This window comes from Balaenoptera ricei, chromosome 2 (assembly GCF_028023285.1).
Source record: "Balaenoptera ricei isolate mBalRic1 chromosome 2, mBalRic1.hap2, whole genome shotgun sequence".
Lineage (NCBI taxonomy): Eukaryota > Metazoa > Chordata > Mammalia > Artiodactyla > Balaenopteridae > Balaenoptera > Balaenoptera ricei.
The window spans coordinates 146,588,366-146,606,397 of NC_082640.1; the positions used below are offsets into that span (position 1 = coordinate 146,588,366).

Below are 18,032 nucleotides of genomic sequence, written 5' to 3' on the forward strand. Positions count from 1 at the left end.
TCCTCTGGAGAGCCCAGGTTGCTTGCTCATGAGTCAATCGTGTGGCATAGGATGTGTTATCATCTCAGAAGCCCCAGAAGGCATCACTAGAAAACAGCAACTATTGCTGTCTTTAATGCTGTTGCTGTTTTTAATGCTAAACTCAGCTCAGGAAGAAAAGGGAAAATGATGTTCAATATCTTCTGTTTAAGAAGACAAGGAAGTATGTAAAAGAGTTTTAAAAGATTTTGGGAGGAAAATGTTTTAAAAAGTCAGAAAGAAGTTGAGATTCAGTTATTTAGGAGATTCACTCAGATGGAAGGGAGTCTTGCCCAACACTGCTGCATTACCATATTCAACCCCACAAGTGAGAATCAACATTCATTGAACATATGTGACATTATTGAGAATGGATTATTGGGGATAACTAAATTATTGGTTGGCATTCTTTTTTTTTTTTTTGCTATTTTAGATGTCACCAGCTACAGTAAAATAGCAGAAAGGTCTTAGTTACCCAAAGCTCTTGAGGTGTTACTTACTGAGAAGGTCTGTCTGCGATTCTTGTTCCATAAGAAAACGCATCTCTTCAATGTCCTCTTGAAGCCAAATACTGATTTGCTCAATTTTTTCATCTCTTTCATACAGCTTCTCTATCAGATTTTTTATTTCTTGCAAGGTCTCATTACCACTCTCTACCAATTCCTTTAAAAAGTAGCATTTGGGGGTATGTGAATATAAATTGCAACAAAATAAATAAAAACATATTTTGTATGAGTGAGTCATGTACAAGACAAAAATACATAGGCAAAATTGGTACTAGTCATGTAAAATAAGTGTCTGTAGACAGCAAATTCACAAGGTTCTGTAAAGGATCTCAGAAAAGTGGATTAGCAAATGAGAAGATTTAGTGGAGTACTCACTGAACTCCAAATTTTAACTGGGTAGGGTAGTGGTGGTGGTATAAAAAAGCCAGCCCATGTTAAGAGCGGCACAGAATTGCAGAGGAGATTCAGCATGGCTTAAAGCTTAAGAGAAAGAACTTTGGAATCAGGCTGGATCTGAGCTTTAAATCCCCACAAGTTCATCAAGTGTTCGGTCTCAGGCAAGTCACTTAACTCTCTGAGCCTCAGCAGCTTCATCTAAAAAAGGCACTACTAACACTTCCCTTGTCCACTGTTTTAAGGGTTAAACAAGGATCACATGTAAACTTTAAATACTTAGAAAGTAGCAGAACCAGGATTTTAAACTACAGCCTACCTCCCTCTAAAGGGGGGAAGGGTTGGCGATGGTGAATGGCTGGTAAAACATGGAGGAGAGATGGAGTTCAGAATTGACAACTTTGTCCTAAAATGATCTGTGTTCAGTTTGCGCTTGAAAAAAAAAATGTCATTCCCCCATTCCCACTTTAACTGAAGTGGTAGAGTGGGAAGACAGCTTCCCAAAGGATTAAGATTTCATAGTGATGTTTGGTACTCTTAAAAGTAAGACAACAGGCCCAAAATGGAGTCACTTACACTAAACCCCATGTCACCAAACTGCGAGACTTAATTACAGTTTCAGCTCTCTCAGAAATGGAATCTTAAACCAGTCAATCAGGAATCTACCTGATCAGTTACTAGTCAGGTAATTTGCCTAGTAGACCCCTGCCATCCCTGAGAGGAAAGTGACCTTGCAACAGCCAACCTGCCTTTTTTGCCTGGAATAACTTCCTTGTTCCTGCTCCCTTCTGACTACAAAAGTCTTTCATTTGTACAGCTCCTCAGAGCTCCTTCCCGTCTGCTAGCTTAAATGATGCCTGATTCATGAAGTGTTGAATAAAGCCAATAAGATCTCTAAAATTTACTCAGTTGAAATTTGTTTTTTAACAGCACAAAGGATACATTTTAGATATGATGATCACACCAGCTCTGTCACTCCCCGCAAATCCTGACCTCTTTCCTTATACACACACTTATTAGGTAGGTGAGTATCCTAGAAATATACTTATGGAGGCAACACAAAAAGAGCTCACCTTAAGTGTAGTCCAAAATTCAGTCCACAAATCCGAATATTGTGCTAAATTAAAGATTTTTAAAATGCAAAAGTTACTGAAATAATTTGAACATTTGTATTCAAGTAACGCTATTTGTTTTTCAAAAATTATTTTTATCTAAAAATTCCTACTTCCAAAATGTCAGAACAACACTTGCCTTCCCACTTTAAACAAGGAGAAAATGGGACTAAACATATAAACAAGTATATTTGTTTCAATATCCAGTTTTCAGGTACTGGAGAGTGCGCAGCACAGAACTGTGACACCTGAAAGAAGGGAGAGAAGTGTGGGCCCTATGATCCCTGGGCTCTCTGCTGGGGGTGCGAGCAGAGCAAGGCAGTCTCACACAGATACAGAAATCTGCTCAAAGATTAGCAAATCAAATCCAGCAATACATGAAAACAATAATAGCTTTTAACAAGTGGGTTTTATCCCTGGAGGGGAAGATTGGTTTGACATTCCAAAATCAATCAATGCAATTTCCCATACTAACGTCGTAAAGGAGAAATACCACCTGAGCATCTCGGTAGCTGCTTGAGTCACTGAGGTCGTTCACACAGGCACTGCATGCCTACGTGACTGACTCCCTCCAATAAACACCCTGGACATCCAAGCCCCTGTGAGCTCCCCTGCCTACCACCACCTTGCATGTGTCACACGTCATTGCTGGGGAATTAAGTGCATCTTTGCAACTCCACTGGGAGAGGGTGCCTGCAAGCTTGCACCTGGTTTCCTCCAAGCCCTTTTGCCCTTTGCTGATTTTACTCAGTACCCTTCACTGTAATAGACAATAACCATAAGGTATAACAACTTCTGAGTCCTGTGAATCCTTCCAGCTAATCATCAAGAATGGGGACAGTCCTGAGGACCTCTAAAACAATACGAAGAGCTGCAAAATCTTGCTGAGAAAAATTAAAGAAGTTCTAAATAAATGGAAATATATACTGTGTTCTTGGATTGGCAGTCTTCATTTTGTTAAGATGTCAATTCTCCCCAAATTGATTTACAGATTCAACACAAACCCAATTAAGTTCCCAGCAGGGGTATGTGTGTGTGGTGTGTATAGATTAATAAGCTGATTCTAAAACTTATATGGAAATCAAAAGATCTAAAATAGCCAAAATAATTCTAACAGAGAAGCACAAATGTGGAGAACTTGCATTACATGATTTCCAGACTGAATATGAAGCTATAGTAACCAGGACAGTGCAACACTGGTGTAAAGTTAGATATTTAGAATAAAGGAACAGACTCATAAACTGATTTTTTGAAAACGTCGTTTAAGTAATACAGTACTAAAAGGAGTCTTTTCAAAAATTGTGCTGACACAACTGAATATGCATAAGAGAAAACCATGACATTTCAACCCTTACCTCATACCATACGAAGAAGTTAACTTGAAATGAATCAGGGATCTAGACATAAAAGCTAAACTAAAAACTCGTAGAGATAACATAGGAAAAAATCTTCGAGAACTTGGCTTAGGCAAAAATGTATTAGACAGGACACAGAAAATACTAACCCTAAAAGGCAAACTAGATAAAGCAGTCTTTGTTCAAAAGAAAATTTTTAACTTCTTTTCTAAGACACCATTAAGAAAATGAAAAGTCAAGCCTCAGACTGAAAAAGGACTCATTTCCAGACTGTATAACGATTTTAACTCAATAAGAAACACAAAGAGGGACTTCCCTGGTGGTGCAGTGGTTAAGAATCCACCTGTCAATGCAGGGGACACGGGTTCAAGCCCTGGTCTGGGAAGATCCCACATGCCGCGGAGCAACTAAGCCCGTGCGCCACAACTACTGAGCCTGCACTCTAGAGCCCACGAGCCACAACTACTGAGCCCACGAGCCACAACTACTGAGCCCACGTGCCACAACTACTGAAGCCCACGTACCTAGAGCCTGTGCTCCGCAACAAGAGGAGCCACCGCAATGAGAAGCCCGCGCGCCGCAACGAAGGGTAGCCCCCACTCGCCGTAACTAGAGAAAGCCCGTGCGCAGCAACGAAGACCCAACGCAGCCAAAAATAAATAAATAAAAGACCTTAAAAAAAAAGAAACACAAAGAACACAAAGCAATGTGCAAAAGATTTGGACAGACATGTGGCAGATTGTATTTCCAGAGATGGCTCCACAATATATTTCATCTCCCATGCTCTTCCCCCAACATGATGCTGACACTCTTCCCATTAGTAGTGATGTCTCTGTCCCCTCCCCTTTTGCCTGGTGACTGCCTCAACCATTAGGACATTGTGGAAGTGGCACTCTGACTACCAAGGTCAAGTCACAACAATGCCGTGAACTTCCACTTTGTTTTCTTGGGATGGTAACTTTTGGAACACAGCAGGCCAAGCAGCTACATGCATGGAGTGGCCACGTGGAGGTGTTCTGGTTAACAGTCTCCCCTGAATTCATCTGAGAGCCAGCATCGACACCAGAAGTGTGAGTGAGTGGGTCTTCAGATGATTCCAGTCCCCAGCTGCTGAATTACCCCCCAGCCATCAAGTTGCCCCAACCGATGTCATGTAGAACAGACAGGAGTTGCCTCCACTAAGTTCTAAGAAATTGACAATTTGTGAGCAAAGTAGTTTGTAACGTCATGCTGTAATAGATAATTTGTTCATGACACTTCACGAAAAATGATATATAAGTGGCCAAAAAGCATATGAAAAGATACTTAACAACCTCAGTCAACAGGAAGACTTAGTCAAGAGGAAATACCATTACATGCCTAGTAAATGGCTAAAATGTTAACAATTTTAAGTGTTTTGACAATTTTAATTGTTGGTGAGGATGTGGAGTATCCCATTGAGAGTGGGATGATAAATTTGTACAACTACTTTGGCAAACTGGCCATTTCTTATAAAGTTAAACATGTTACACTAACGGTGTAACCCAGCGATTCCCCTCCTTTGTATTTACCCAAGAGAAATGAAAACAAATATTCTCAAAAACACTTATAAACAAATAGCAACCCCAAACTGGAAACAATCCAAATGTCCTTCATCTAGCAAATGGATAAACAAAATATGGTATATCCATTTAATGGAACACTACTATACAGCTGTAAAAAAGAGCCAATGATGATATATGCAACAACATGGATGGATCTTAAAAAACAGTTTGCTGACTGAAAGGAGCCAGGTACAAAAGAGTGTATGCTCTACCATTCCATTTATATCTAATCCTTAGGGACAGAAGGCACATCAATGGTTTCTAGGGACTGGAGGTAGGGTGGGAAATCAACCACAAAGGGACACAAGGGACGTTTTTCAATGACGAAAATGTTCTATATCTTTCTTGTGGTACTAGTGGTTCTAGTGGTATGTACATTTGTCAAAACACATTGAACTTAAGATGGGTGCATTTTATTATATACAAACCAGTAAAATTGATTTAAACAAAACTTTATTTTTTATATGTAAAGGTCATTCATGACACATTACTTACTCTGAAGAGCTGTCAGCTGAGACGACAGGTCACTTGAGGTGCACATGAGGTCTTCTCCTCCCTTTTTGTGTTGCTCTGTTCTGTTCTTTATGTATGCAATATACTGGAAATCAAAGGCATGTGCTTGCTTTAAGCCATTTAGTTATAGAAGGTTAATTATCCGTGCAGTAACTTAGCAAACATTTATTGATTCCTCCTCTGTGCGACCTACCATTCTAGGTGCAAGGGTAACAGTGGTGAGCATAGCCCTTGTTAAACTTACATTCTGGTGAGGGAGGTAAAGGACATTACTTCCTAGTAAGCATTTCAACACCCAAGTAAACACGGTATTCTGAATTTGCCACAAAAATGAATTAAAAGGTATTCTGCCTAAACACACTGTCTTCACAGGAAAAAAAATTTTTTTTTTTGCAAAATGTGTGTTCAGTACATGTTACAAGGCAGCACTGATGCCTCACTGGAGGCGTTCATAAGACCTCACAGAGATCAAGCCAGGAGAGCCTATGGAATTGCTCACTCTAGTCGGATGTTTCATTGCGTTGGGTGGCAGTGGTAGCAGTGGTTTGGGTGTTAAAGTCATGGCTTTCTGTTCTGACCACCCAATGCTCAGGACCTCTAACGTCTCTGGGAACTCTGAAAGTATGGGCTTTGGGATATAATGTTGGCACTGGCCCAGTTTCAAGAGAGAAATAGTCAAATACTAGAAACTACTGATAAAAATCTTAGAAATAGTGTCTGGTACCGTAGGAGAAGTAGACATGGAACTGTTCCACAGGACTGTTTATAAGCATGTGTTAGAGGGTCTCTCATGCAGCCTTGATCTTGTGGCAGTCTTTGTATGGCTTGCTGGCAGGTTTTGCAGTAAACCAAAGTGAAAGTCACCTTAAGCCAAGTCCAAGTCATCATTCTTGCTCTCTTTGAACATGGATCACTGTTTGTAGACTTGCCTAGTTCAGCTGGCCTCTCGTAACTCTCCAACTTTCCTCTCTTAGTCCCCCTTTTTGGTCTCCTCTTCTGTTTACTCTTTAAAAGTTTCTTTCTCCAGAACTCTGTTCATACCTCACTGTTCTCATTCACAATCCCTGAGGAATTTCACCATCTCCCAGGTGTAAATCCTACCTCTATGCTAATGACACCCTGTCAGACTTTTCCTTGGAGCTCCTCACATGGTGTGATTAGGTGCTCTTGCTCTGGGTGACTCTGTATATGTGCCATGGGTAGATTGTCACACTTAACAACCAAATTGTAATTATCCATTTGTATACCCATCTCCCCAGTTAGACTGTGAGCTTCCTAAGGGCTTGGGACAGCGTCTTACTCATATTTGTATTCACTGTGCCTTCCCTAGAGTTTGGGACTCACTGATGCTTAAAATGTTTGTTGAATGAAGGGATGCGATCATTAAAACAAAGAGTGGTAAGTGAATAAGATAAACGCATAGGGTCATCCAGGGGCTAGTAGGTGGACCTTGAATCCAAAAACAGAACTTTTAGAATCGGTCTTTAACATAGTCAGTCAAAGAGATTTTCCCCTTACTTAGAGTCTTACTGCTGTAGGACTGTTTTTATTTTTCCAGTTATTAAAAATTCAAAAAAAAAAAAACCCAAAGAGACTCAGTTTCCTAATCTATAAAAGGGACATAATGTAATATCCACATATATTATCCAGGTTATTGTAAGCATCGAATGGGACTGAACTCCTCTTACATGTGAGGCATCGTGCAAAACTGTTGAAACACATTGATACAGATCCTGACCTTTGAGGTCAATAAGGTTTACCAGAAAAAAATATTTTTTAAATTGCATTTCTTTTGCACTTTCAGTTTACAAAGTAGTCACCTTCATGCTATGAATTTAGGAGTTATTCCCACTTTAAGGGGAGAAAAATGAAGCTCACAGTTAAGTGATCTGCCCAAAGTCACACAGGGTTACTAGTGAGTGACAGATTCAAATAAGTAACTCAAGTATAAATAAGTAAAATATAATCATTTGAGATTGAGACCTTAATTTTAGGGGTTGGATGAACAAATTCCTTTGCTTTAAAAAAAGCTGCAATCAATATGAAACAGACAACCTAACTTTTTAAATGGGCACAAGACCTGGACAGGTACCTCACAGAGAGGGTATCCAAGTGGCCAACAACCTATGAATAGGTGCTTCATTAATCATCGGAAAATGCAAATTAAAACCACCAAGGGACACCTCTATACACCCTCCAGAATGATTAAATTGAAAAAGGCCGAGTTTCATAGAGAATGAGGAACAACTGTGCTCTCATACACTACTGGGGGAGTGGCAGTTAGTGCAACGTCTTTGGGAGACTGGCACTGAGCACTAAAGTGGACCATATGCCTCCCTATGGCTCCAGAATTACACTTGAGATGTTTACCCAAAAGAAATATGCAATTTTATTCACTAAAAAACATGTAGTAGAATGTTCATAGCAACACTCTTTGTAATAGTCCAAATTAGAAACTCTCTAAACCCCCATCAACAGTAGACTGTATAAATAAACTGTAGTATAGTCATACAATGGAATACAATACATACATACAATACAATACAATACAGAACTAAGGAATGAATGAATCATACCTTCACTCAGTAATAAGAATGAACCTCAAAAACATAATGTTGGGCAAAAGAGGGCATATTGTAGCATTTCATACATATAATGTTCAAAAACAGGCAAAACTCGTCTATGGTATTAGAAGTCAGTATAGCATTACCCTTGTTAGGAGGTTAGTGGCAGGAAGGCACAATAGAAGATATCTGGATTCTGTTGATGCTTTGTTTCTTGATCTAAGTGTTGGTTACCCAGTGTATTCATTAAGCTGTGCACTTATGATTTGGGCACTTTTCTGTGTACTTTAAGTTTCACTTAAAAAGTTTTAAGAGTTTTTCCTCTCGTAACTAGTGCAGGTGTAGACAATCAACTAAGACCATTGTACAAAGCGAAGTGCGCTTGAACTTACCTCTTTTAATCTTTTATTTTCCAGGAGCAAATCATCTGTTTTTAGGTCATGTACATAGATTTCATTTTCTAAGTGCTTTAGAACTTCAAAATGAGCTTTGATTTTATGGCTTTCATGATCTCTTAATTGTTTTAATTCTTGCTTCTCTTTATTCTGCTCAAACATAAAACCCACAATTATTGCATAGAGTTCAACTAGCAGGGCCCCAGTGTATTAGTTTGCCTGGACCACATTCAGAGAGGGGTTCTAATTACAACTGACCCTTGAACAATGCAGGGGTGAGGGGCACAAACCCCCTCCACTCAAAAATCTGCATGTAACTTTACAGTTGGTCCTCTGTATCCCCAGTTTCACATCCGCTGATTGAACCAACCACAGACTGCCTAGTACTGTAGTACTCATTCATTGAAAAAAAATCCACATATAAATGGACCCACAGAATTCAAACCTATGTTGTTAAAAGTGTCAACTGTAACTCCTTGACCATCAGCAGAGGTTATGGACACCTTCCCTTGAAAAACTTTATATAAACTCCAAAGCTAATGGACTCTGGGAAATGAGTCTATGGATCCCAAGTTAAGAGCCAAAGTTAAGTTGTTGAGACAATTTCACAAAATAGAATATACTTTGACATATGAACAACTACCTGGCAAAAATGGGGAAGCAGGGAGTGGAATTTATTGAGGCTCTTTCAGTGAGGACTTAATATTTCTCAAAAGAAGAAGAATATTACTTTATGGATTTTTCAGAGTTCTCTACACTTTTCTCTACTGAATTCTCTAGGCAGTTTTCTATTATTATACTGCTATAAATCACATAATCTTTGTACATTGTATAATCATCCCTAGCAGCATCTTATAAAGAATATGGAATTATATATATAATATACTTACTTGGAATTTTCCCCTTCATATGTTTCTATTTCCATAATGCACTGAAAGTTATTTTTGAGGTCAGTGACTCTCAAAGAATATGTTTTATTTTTAATTAACCAACTCTACATACATATGTTTATCATTAAGTATTGATTATAAAATTTGAAAAGGTATTAAGCATCTATTCACCTGCTCCCATTTCATTCACCGCCTCCACACCCACAACTTTGGCCCACTTATCCTTGTCTTCATAGGAATTTACCAGAATAACAGATCTGAAAAGAACCTTAGGAAGCATACTCCAATCTCTACCTTTTAAATAAGGAAACTGAATCCTCCCCAGTGATTTTCGAGTTTTTTGTTTTGTTTTGTTTTTTTAAATTTTGGCCACGTGGCACGGCATTTGGGATCTTATTCCCTGACCAGGGGTCAAACCTGCACCCCTGGCATTGGAAGGTGGATTCTTAACCACTGGACTACCGGGGAAGTCCCAGGTTACATGTTCATTGCTTCTGAAGTTGCTCTCTCTCTACATACACACACATACACACGCACACACACACAGACGTATATATATGTGTGTGTATATATGTATCTATATACATATGTGTATGTTGTGATTAAAAATTTCAAAACATTGATATTAACAGGGTAAGTTTAAAAAATGTGAATTTCTTGAAAACTCTAATGTGCTCGGTAAGTATCACTGTCTGTATATACCAATATTCTAATAAAAGAAAAAAGAATGAATACATTGACTCTTTACCGTGTTGTTAAGGTATCTTAAAAAGTCTCTTGACAATTGAGAAATGTGATCATTCAGTAAATTCTGCTCCTGCTTTTGTGCTATAAAAGAGAGAGAGAGAGAAAAATAAATAACCACCTACAATGTTAATTAAAAGACAATAATCAAAATAAGACATATGCCTGGTTTTAGAAGCCAAACACTATTATAAGGCTTAAAACAAAAACTGGAAGTCAGGTGCTCCCCAATACTGCATCCACCCCTATGTTTGACTCCTCAGAATCAACCATCTTTAACTCATCTTAACTTTTTCCTCTTACATTTTCTTAAAAATTTTTTTCTTAAAATTTTTTAAGAAACTTTTTAATTTTCTTTCTTAACTTCTTCTGCTCGCTTCCTAACATAGTAGAGGAGGACACAGCCCACTTACCCCCATCCCTACACCTCCCGCCCACACCCGCAGCCTCCATGTCCCCTCCCTCAACCTCCTCGTGAAGTTGTGGATTTTATTTAAATGAATTTTGTTTGGATCATTATGACAATGTAAATATTATTCACTGATGAGACAACCAGTGTAGTATGATTACACTTCCTTTCTTATATAGTTTCTTGTTTTTCCTGGAGGTAAAAATTACCTCACTTTTTAAAAAAATTGCTTAGTTTTCCATGTACATGTCATTAATTCATATCAAAATCTATAACAGAATTGTAAAATCTTTCTGAACATTACTTCCCACGTGGTCAAACACGTTAGGTAATCCATCAGTTCCCTTTCTCTGCCCTCTCCCACTACCTTCTGTACATTTTTCTTTAGTCCTGCCGCAAAGCTGACCTCCTGGGACTTCCCTCTGCATCTCTCTCATGTTGGACCTCCTGCTTTCTGAATCTCATACCTTCTTCTTTCTCTTGATTTATTTCCTCTGTTTGTTGAAGCAAATTTTATGTAGCTTCCTGAGACAGAGTAAATGAGATCTTGTATATCTAAATATATCTCTATTCTAAATCTATACTTGACTGGTAGTTTGGATGGGTATCTAATGTTGGAAATTATTTTCTCTCAAAATTTTGAGGGCAATGTCTTCTAAATTCTATTATGATATTGATGTTAAGAAGTCTGAGACCTGGGGCAACAAATTCCCAGTTGGTTAGCTGAGGCTTTTTGCATCTACATCTCAGTCTACTTCTCCTTCTATTAATAATTCTATTAGTTATTATGAGATGGGCCAACATCTTTATGAGAATGGCCATAATAACCTACTCATAGAGTGATTCATCCTAACAATACTTGCTGAGCAATTCTGCTACTTTCCCCCTCCTTTTCCCACATGTCAATTCCTAATAAATGTCTTATACTCTAAATTCCATCTCAATCTCTTTCTCTGGAGAACTCAACCTGCAGCAAATTTAATTGGAATAGTGCCAAACTTATCAATTAATTGTGAAAAACTGACTTTCTTTTAATTCAGTTTTCTCATTTAGGAATAGGAGATGTCTCTAAATTTATTCAAGTCTTCTTATATATTTCTTAGCAAACCTCTCTTCATATAGAGTTTACAGATTTCTTTTTAAGGTTTTTCATGGTTTTCTTATATTTGTGGCTATTATTGATTTCTCTATTGAATAAAGCTCTTTCATTATAAAAAAAAAAAGAAGTCTGAAACCATTCTGATACTAATCTTTTGTGTGAGATCTGCTTTTTCTCTCTAGAAGCTTTTAGGATCTTCTCTTTTTTTTTTTCTCCTGAAATCCATCAGTGATGTAGCTTAATGTCTTTTCTTTCATATATTGTACTGGGGATTGACAGGCCCTTTAAGGCCCTTTCAGGCCCTTTAAAATAGGAAGTTCATATTCTCCAGTTCTGAGAAATATGTTTGTAATATTTCATTGATAACTTTATACTTCCCATTTTTTTTCTGGTCTCTTTTTCTGGCCTTCCTGTTAGTCAGATATTTGACACCTCAGAACAGTTTTATAATTTCCTTACCATTTTATCCTGTTATCTCCTTATTTTTTGTTCTATTTTTGGAGAGGTTTCCTTAACTTTTCTTATAATCCTCTTACTGAATTCTAAAATTTTAGTTGCTATATTTTTTATTTTTAAGAGCTCTTTTTTGTTCTTTGTTCTTTCTTTTAAGCATCTTGTTCTTTTTTCATAAATGCAATATCTTATTTTATTTCTCTAAGAATATACTTTAAAATTCTACGGCCATACCACCCTGAATGCACCTGATCTCGTCTGCACATTCAATTTTGAGATGCATTCTTACAAGCTAGTGGTTCTTGAACTTGTCTGCATATAACAATCACTTGGGGAGCATTAAAAAAATTCTGGCCACACCCAGACCAATTAAATCAAATCTTTAGTGGGTAGAACCAGACATTGGAGTTTATTAAAATGCTACAGGTGATTTCGATGTGCAGAGAATCAGTGCCTTAGGACAGAGGTTCTCAAAATTGGCTACATGTTGCACTCACCTGGATATTTTGTGCAACTTCCTAAACCAAGCCACCCCCAGACCAGTTAAGCCCCAGGGTCTGGTGGTCCATGGGACATAGGCCTTCACATTTGTGAAACTTCTCAAGTGACTGCAGTGTGCAGTCAGAATTGAGAGCCAGTGCTTTAGGGCTCAGCCCAGGTGTCTCTCCCTCCTGGAAGCCCCTCATAATACACCCCCTCCCCCAAGGATGGGTCAGGAGCCCCTCCTCAGAATTTCCACAATGCCCTGTGCAAGCCTGCACTATCTCTCTGTCTAGTGATCTATGATATGTCTGTCCTCATCCACATCATTAAGCTGGGAGCTCCTAGAGAGTAGGAATTGCTTTACAGTAATTTCCTTTGTCTTCCTTGTGTCTCCCACAATGCCTGGCATATAAAATGTACTTGAGAGTTAAAAAAAAAAAAAAAGAATATACTTTAAGATATATTCTCTATACTAGAGAGAACATATATTCTGAACAATATACAGAGAATATATACGTATTATATATAATAATATAGAGAGAATATATACTCCCTGAGAATTTATCTTTAAAAGTATTCTTATGTTATTTGTGTTTATGTTTCCACCAAGTTCTGTTTTTCTATCTGCTTTAGTTTATGTCATTCATGCTGGAGTTTTTCCTGAGATGTCTGGTGATCTTTGACTATCTAATCCTACTTAAGGGTGAGGGACTAAAAGGTTTGGTTCCTCGGTGGACTTCACTGTACAGTGATCAGGAAGTGATCACCCATTTTGTTGGGGGGCTCTCAAATATTAGATTCTGTGGAGCTCTTTGAAACTGTTCAGTGTCCTTGGGGAAGAATCCAACCATCTTCAGGGTGGGGAAGGGATCACAGAAGAGTTATAACACAACTGGCTGGCAGCCTTCATCAAGCTGAGCAGTAGAAGGGGGTCTCAGAACAGCACCTGTCTTCTGCCCTCAGCCATAGCTGATATCATGAAGTTTAGAACCCTCTTGCTCAATTTCTCTTCTGGCATTGTGGAGGAGTAGTCAGTCAGTGGCATAGAAGAGGACATTTGACCTGGGGGTCCAACTGCTCACTATAAAGACTTTCAGCTAATCTTCAGCCCCATGACTCATCTCAGGCTTCACAGTATCCCTGTCCTCCAATGTCCAAGACTTCCCTGGTCCTGAGGAGAGAACTTCTTGTCCTCATGCTATGCTTCTCTGTGAGCACTTGCTAGTTAAACTTCATCTTCTGCTAATACCTCTATCCAATTACACCTTCCAACAATTTGCTGTTATTTATTATCTGTTGATGTCTTCTCTGCCAGTCTCTTTGTACTTGTGGGTTTATATCTTTAAATAAATCTTTTGCACATATTTTATGAAGTTCTATTAGGGAGCAAAGATAGATGCATGTGTTTTATCCATCATATTTAATCACAAGTCACAACATTATTCTTTATGTGTACTGAGCCTTTATATTCTACCCTCTGTAAGTCTCACTCCTGGCAGGTGAAGTATATTTTCCTACTCTCTGAAGTGCATTGCTCTTATGTCCCCTTTCCTTCTTTTCTCGTGCCTTCCTCTCTTTTCTCTACTTTCTTCAGTATTTTATCCTTTTTCTTTGACTTAAGAGAATCAGTTCTTGCAATATACTGCAATATACTGCAATATATTTCTTATTTTTATACTCATAGTGTTTCTTATATCCTCCACCCAGTGCAAGAAGGGATGAAGGAAGGAAAAACTGGGAACGGAGTACATATATGTTGCAAGTCTTGGTAAAAGTGGTAAAAAAACAAGAAAACCTAACTGAGTTGACTAAATGAAAATGTGGCAAAAGTGGAAAATCAACTGAGGAATGGGAACCAGACCCAGGTACTTTTTCTTATAATATTCTTATATTCTTAAAAATCCACCTTCCTTGAAAATTATCACTATTCACTTTGAATATTTATTATCTGTTTATTTCACATTTGACCATATTGGGTTTCCATATGACTACCCTGTTTTGACACACTGCTTTAATTCCTATCCCCATATTCATCTTTACCAGCTGGTCAGTCCCACCACAGTGCACATTTTTTACTCCCATTCCAGTAAAAAATGTGCACATTTTCTGTAATTTTGGTCCTGGCCTGATTCCAATGGCACTTCTTCCATCATCTAGAAGACAGAAGTTCTAGAAGTTGTCCTGCTTAATAACCTAAATCCTTGGATAATGATCCTTTACTCCCCAAATTCAAAACAAGACTCACACCTCTAGGGATGGATCTGGATCTGTGAAATTTGGGGTTCAGGGTTAGATGACCACATCCAATTTTTGTGGAGAAAATAATTATTTTTTATATTAAACACACACATGGTGTGCCATGTAATAAAACACAAAATATGCATACTTTCAGACACATTTCATCTTCTCTATGAAGCCCCCAGATCTGAGACAAGCTGTTATCTATCCCTGCCTTAGGGGCAGATTAGTGAAAAAAGTCTAAGGAGTACATACCTTATAAATGATTAAAGTCATAGCTGGAAAATGATTAAAGTCAAGCTGTAAATTCATGTTAAGAAACAAAAAATTTTTCACATGGCAGGAGATAAAGGAGTTGGTTCTACCTTTGCCAAGCACAGAGAGAAATGATATAATATAGTTGCTACTAATTCTTAATGTTAAACAGTTTTAAAAGAGAAAAGGAGAAATTTGACAAGAGTTAACAGTAAGACTGTGGTGCAGAGAAGAGGAAAGTAGTAGAAGAGGCAAAAACTAGAGAATAGAGAGTTAAAGGTGATGGGAGAAGTTGGGAGAATTTCACCATTGGCTTGTGATGAATGATCCACTTTGTGTTAGCAGACAACAGTGAAATCCTTACCTGGGCTGGAGTTCAATTACTAAGTGCTTCATATGTACCTGTAAGAATATCAACGAGATTTTCAAATTGTCTGTTTTTGTCCATGTATTCTTCTTCTGCCACCTGAAGCTGTGGAAGACACTCGACTAGTTCACCTTCCTTTTCTTTGTTAATTTGTGTTTCCTCAGCGAATCTTTGCTTTAAAGACAGTAAAGCTGATTGTGAGGTATGATTTTGGAGAATTCACACAGCATTCTAGAGTAGAGGGTAAGTTCTTTGGTGGGGAAAGTTCTGTCTGTCTTGGACTCCTCTTATCCTAAGGTGCATAGCAAGGTATCTGGGGCTTCCCTGGTGGTGCAGTGATTGAGAATCTGCCTGCCAATGCAGGGGACACGGGTTCGAGCCCTGGTCTGGGAAGATCCCACGTGCCGCGGAGCAACTAGGCCCGTGAGCCACAATTACTGAGCCTGCGCGTTTGGAGCCTGTGCTCCGCAACAAGAGAGGCCGCGATAATGAGAGGCCCGCGCACCGTGATGGAGAGTGGCCCCGACTTGCCGCAACTAGAGAAAGCCCTCGCACAGAAACGAAGACCCAACACAGCCATAAATAAATAAATAAATAAATAAACAAACAAACAAACAAACCCAAAAGTTAAAAAAAAAAAAAAGTTACTAATCGCTGCATATTACAGGGAAACAAAGACTGGCCAGATGTTTCAAACACAGGGTTTATTTAAAAAAAAAAAAAAAAAAGGTATCTGGCACATACTAGATATTTAATAAATATTTGTTGGCTCACTCACTGACTCTCTGGCAATCTATACTGTTAGGAGATTAAATTCACTGGGCTCTCCAAAGATCCTTTCAGTTCTATAGCTGTACTGCTATGGTTCTATTACTGCTACCTAATGTGTACCCCAAAAACATATTTGAGAAACTTTCTCTTGATTGATATTTTATGAAAAAAACAAAACAAAACCAGTCAGCAAAATAAAATATACACCAGCTCTAAGAAATGTGGATGTAAGTAAGAAATGGGAAGGGGGTAGAAATAAATGGATATGATACTACAATAAATGGGTTAAAAGTGCCGAAAGCAAAACATGAAAATGCCTGCTTATTTATTCAAACTCAGGTTTTATTTAGTTTCAAGTGGAATATAGTTGAATCTCTCTTGGAAAGTCAGGGTGGATTTAAAATAGTGACTAAGGCAAAGACAGCCAACTGACATTTACTATCCACTCCCCTGTCCTTCGATATCAGGACTCTTTGAGTTTTAGCTGAGCATATGGCTGCCAACTAGAGTGATTTCTCAGCTTCCCTTGCAGGTGGGTGTGACCAATGAGTTTGTGAGTGAAAGTGGGGTGTGCCATTTCTGGGTCCTGACCCTGCAACAGGAAGGGGTATGTGCCCCCTGGGTCCTTCCTCCTTCCCCTGGCTGGAAGAGGATGAGAATGGAAGCTGCCACTTGGACCCACAGATGTTAGTATCATGCTGAGGGTGGCAGAGCTACCCTTCCAGCCCTCCACCCCTTCCCTTCAGCCTATACCGGGAAAGAGAAATCAACATCTCTCTTCTGTAATGACCATGTCAGAAGTATCTGAGTATCTGTCTTAAATAGATACTCAGACTCAAAGATTTAAACTGGCCATAATTGACCCAGTTTACTCTTAAAAACTTTTATTTTTATTTTTTATTTTTATCTAAGTTGCATACACACATAATTTAAAGGAAACCCTGAGGGCCAGCAGAGCAATGCCAGACATGCTTCCCCAGCGGGAGATGCCCTCACAACATAGCCTACCAGAGGCTAGTTTCCATTGACCCCACCAAAGCGGTAACTTAGTGCAAGAGAAGGAGATCCACAGCGGTAGATGTGAAGGACTCCCTGGCCTAGAAGCCCCATGTTTAAATTGGAACCAACATCTCTTGGGCATACCTTCTAGGTCCATACAAGGGACGTGCCCATTTAAAAGAGGCACCGAATCCAGGAAAGCCCAATGCTCTGGTTTCCCGCTAGTTATTCTCCTGGTCAAGATGCAGCATACTAATAAAGGGTTGTTCTATATAAGCAATGTTGCTTGATAATACAACTGATAATCCACCTTTATCAGGCTACTAGGGGAAGAGCCAGAAAGTTACGCCAAGGTCAATTTCCCAGTAAAAGATAGAGGATTGTTAACCCTTTAGTACACATCTTGCTTATGTTCACTGCATTTTGGCATCTCTTTGATAGAGCACCTTGCTCGCACCCTAATTAATACAGTGATATGCTGTTCCATTCCAAATTACCATTAGAACCCTTATGAATAATACAGAAAGACAAAAACATACATAAAACACCGTAATATAAAAATATTACTATGCAGAATCAGGAGTAAATTCTCCAGACTGCAGTATTAAGAAACCCATATCTATACTATATTCTGTAAAAAAAAAAAAAAAAGAAAGAATGGCCTGGGGGGATAAGGAGGCATGTGAATGCATTCATTCATTCCCATTGCCTGCACAAGGCTGAGGCTGCCAGCACCACCCTGACAAGAAACGACGCTCTTGTTTTATGCTTGGAGTGAGGGTTTGGGTATCAGATGCTGCTGCAGCTCAGGCAAGGTGGTGTTTGCTGGCTCAGCTTCTTGGAGTTGGGTGACCTGTCAGGCCCACAGCTTCCTCAGATCATTCA

General features: G+C 38.8%; 1 protein-coding gene across 1 annotated transcript in view; it reads right to left on the minus strand.

Annotated features, from left to right (window-relative positions):
• Positions 1 to 510: 510 nt before the first annotated feature.
• Positions 511 to 18,032, minus strand: part of CCDC175 (coiled-coil domain containing 175) — a 65,909-nt gene continuing 48,387 nt past the window's right edge. Inside the window, exons 14-19 of the mRNA XM_059915231.1 lie at positions 15,413 to 15,551; positions 10,078 to 10,157; positions 8,437 to 8,589; positions 5,463 to 5,565; positions 1,991 to 2,034; positions 511 to 681 (exon numbers count right to left, since the gene is read on the minus strand). Coding sequence (XP_059771214.1) covers positions 511 to 681; positions 1,991 to 2,034; positions 5,463 to 5,565; positions 8,437 to 8,589; positions 10,078 to 10,157; positions 15,413 to 15,551 — 690 coding nt within the window. The remainder of the gene's footprint in view (positions 682 to 1,990; positions 2,035 to 5,462; positions 5,566 to 8,436; positions 8,590 to 10,077; positions 10,158 to 15,412; positions 15,552 to 18,032) is intronic.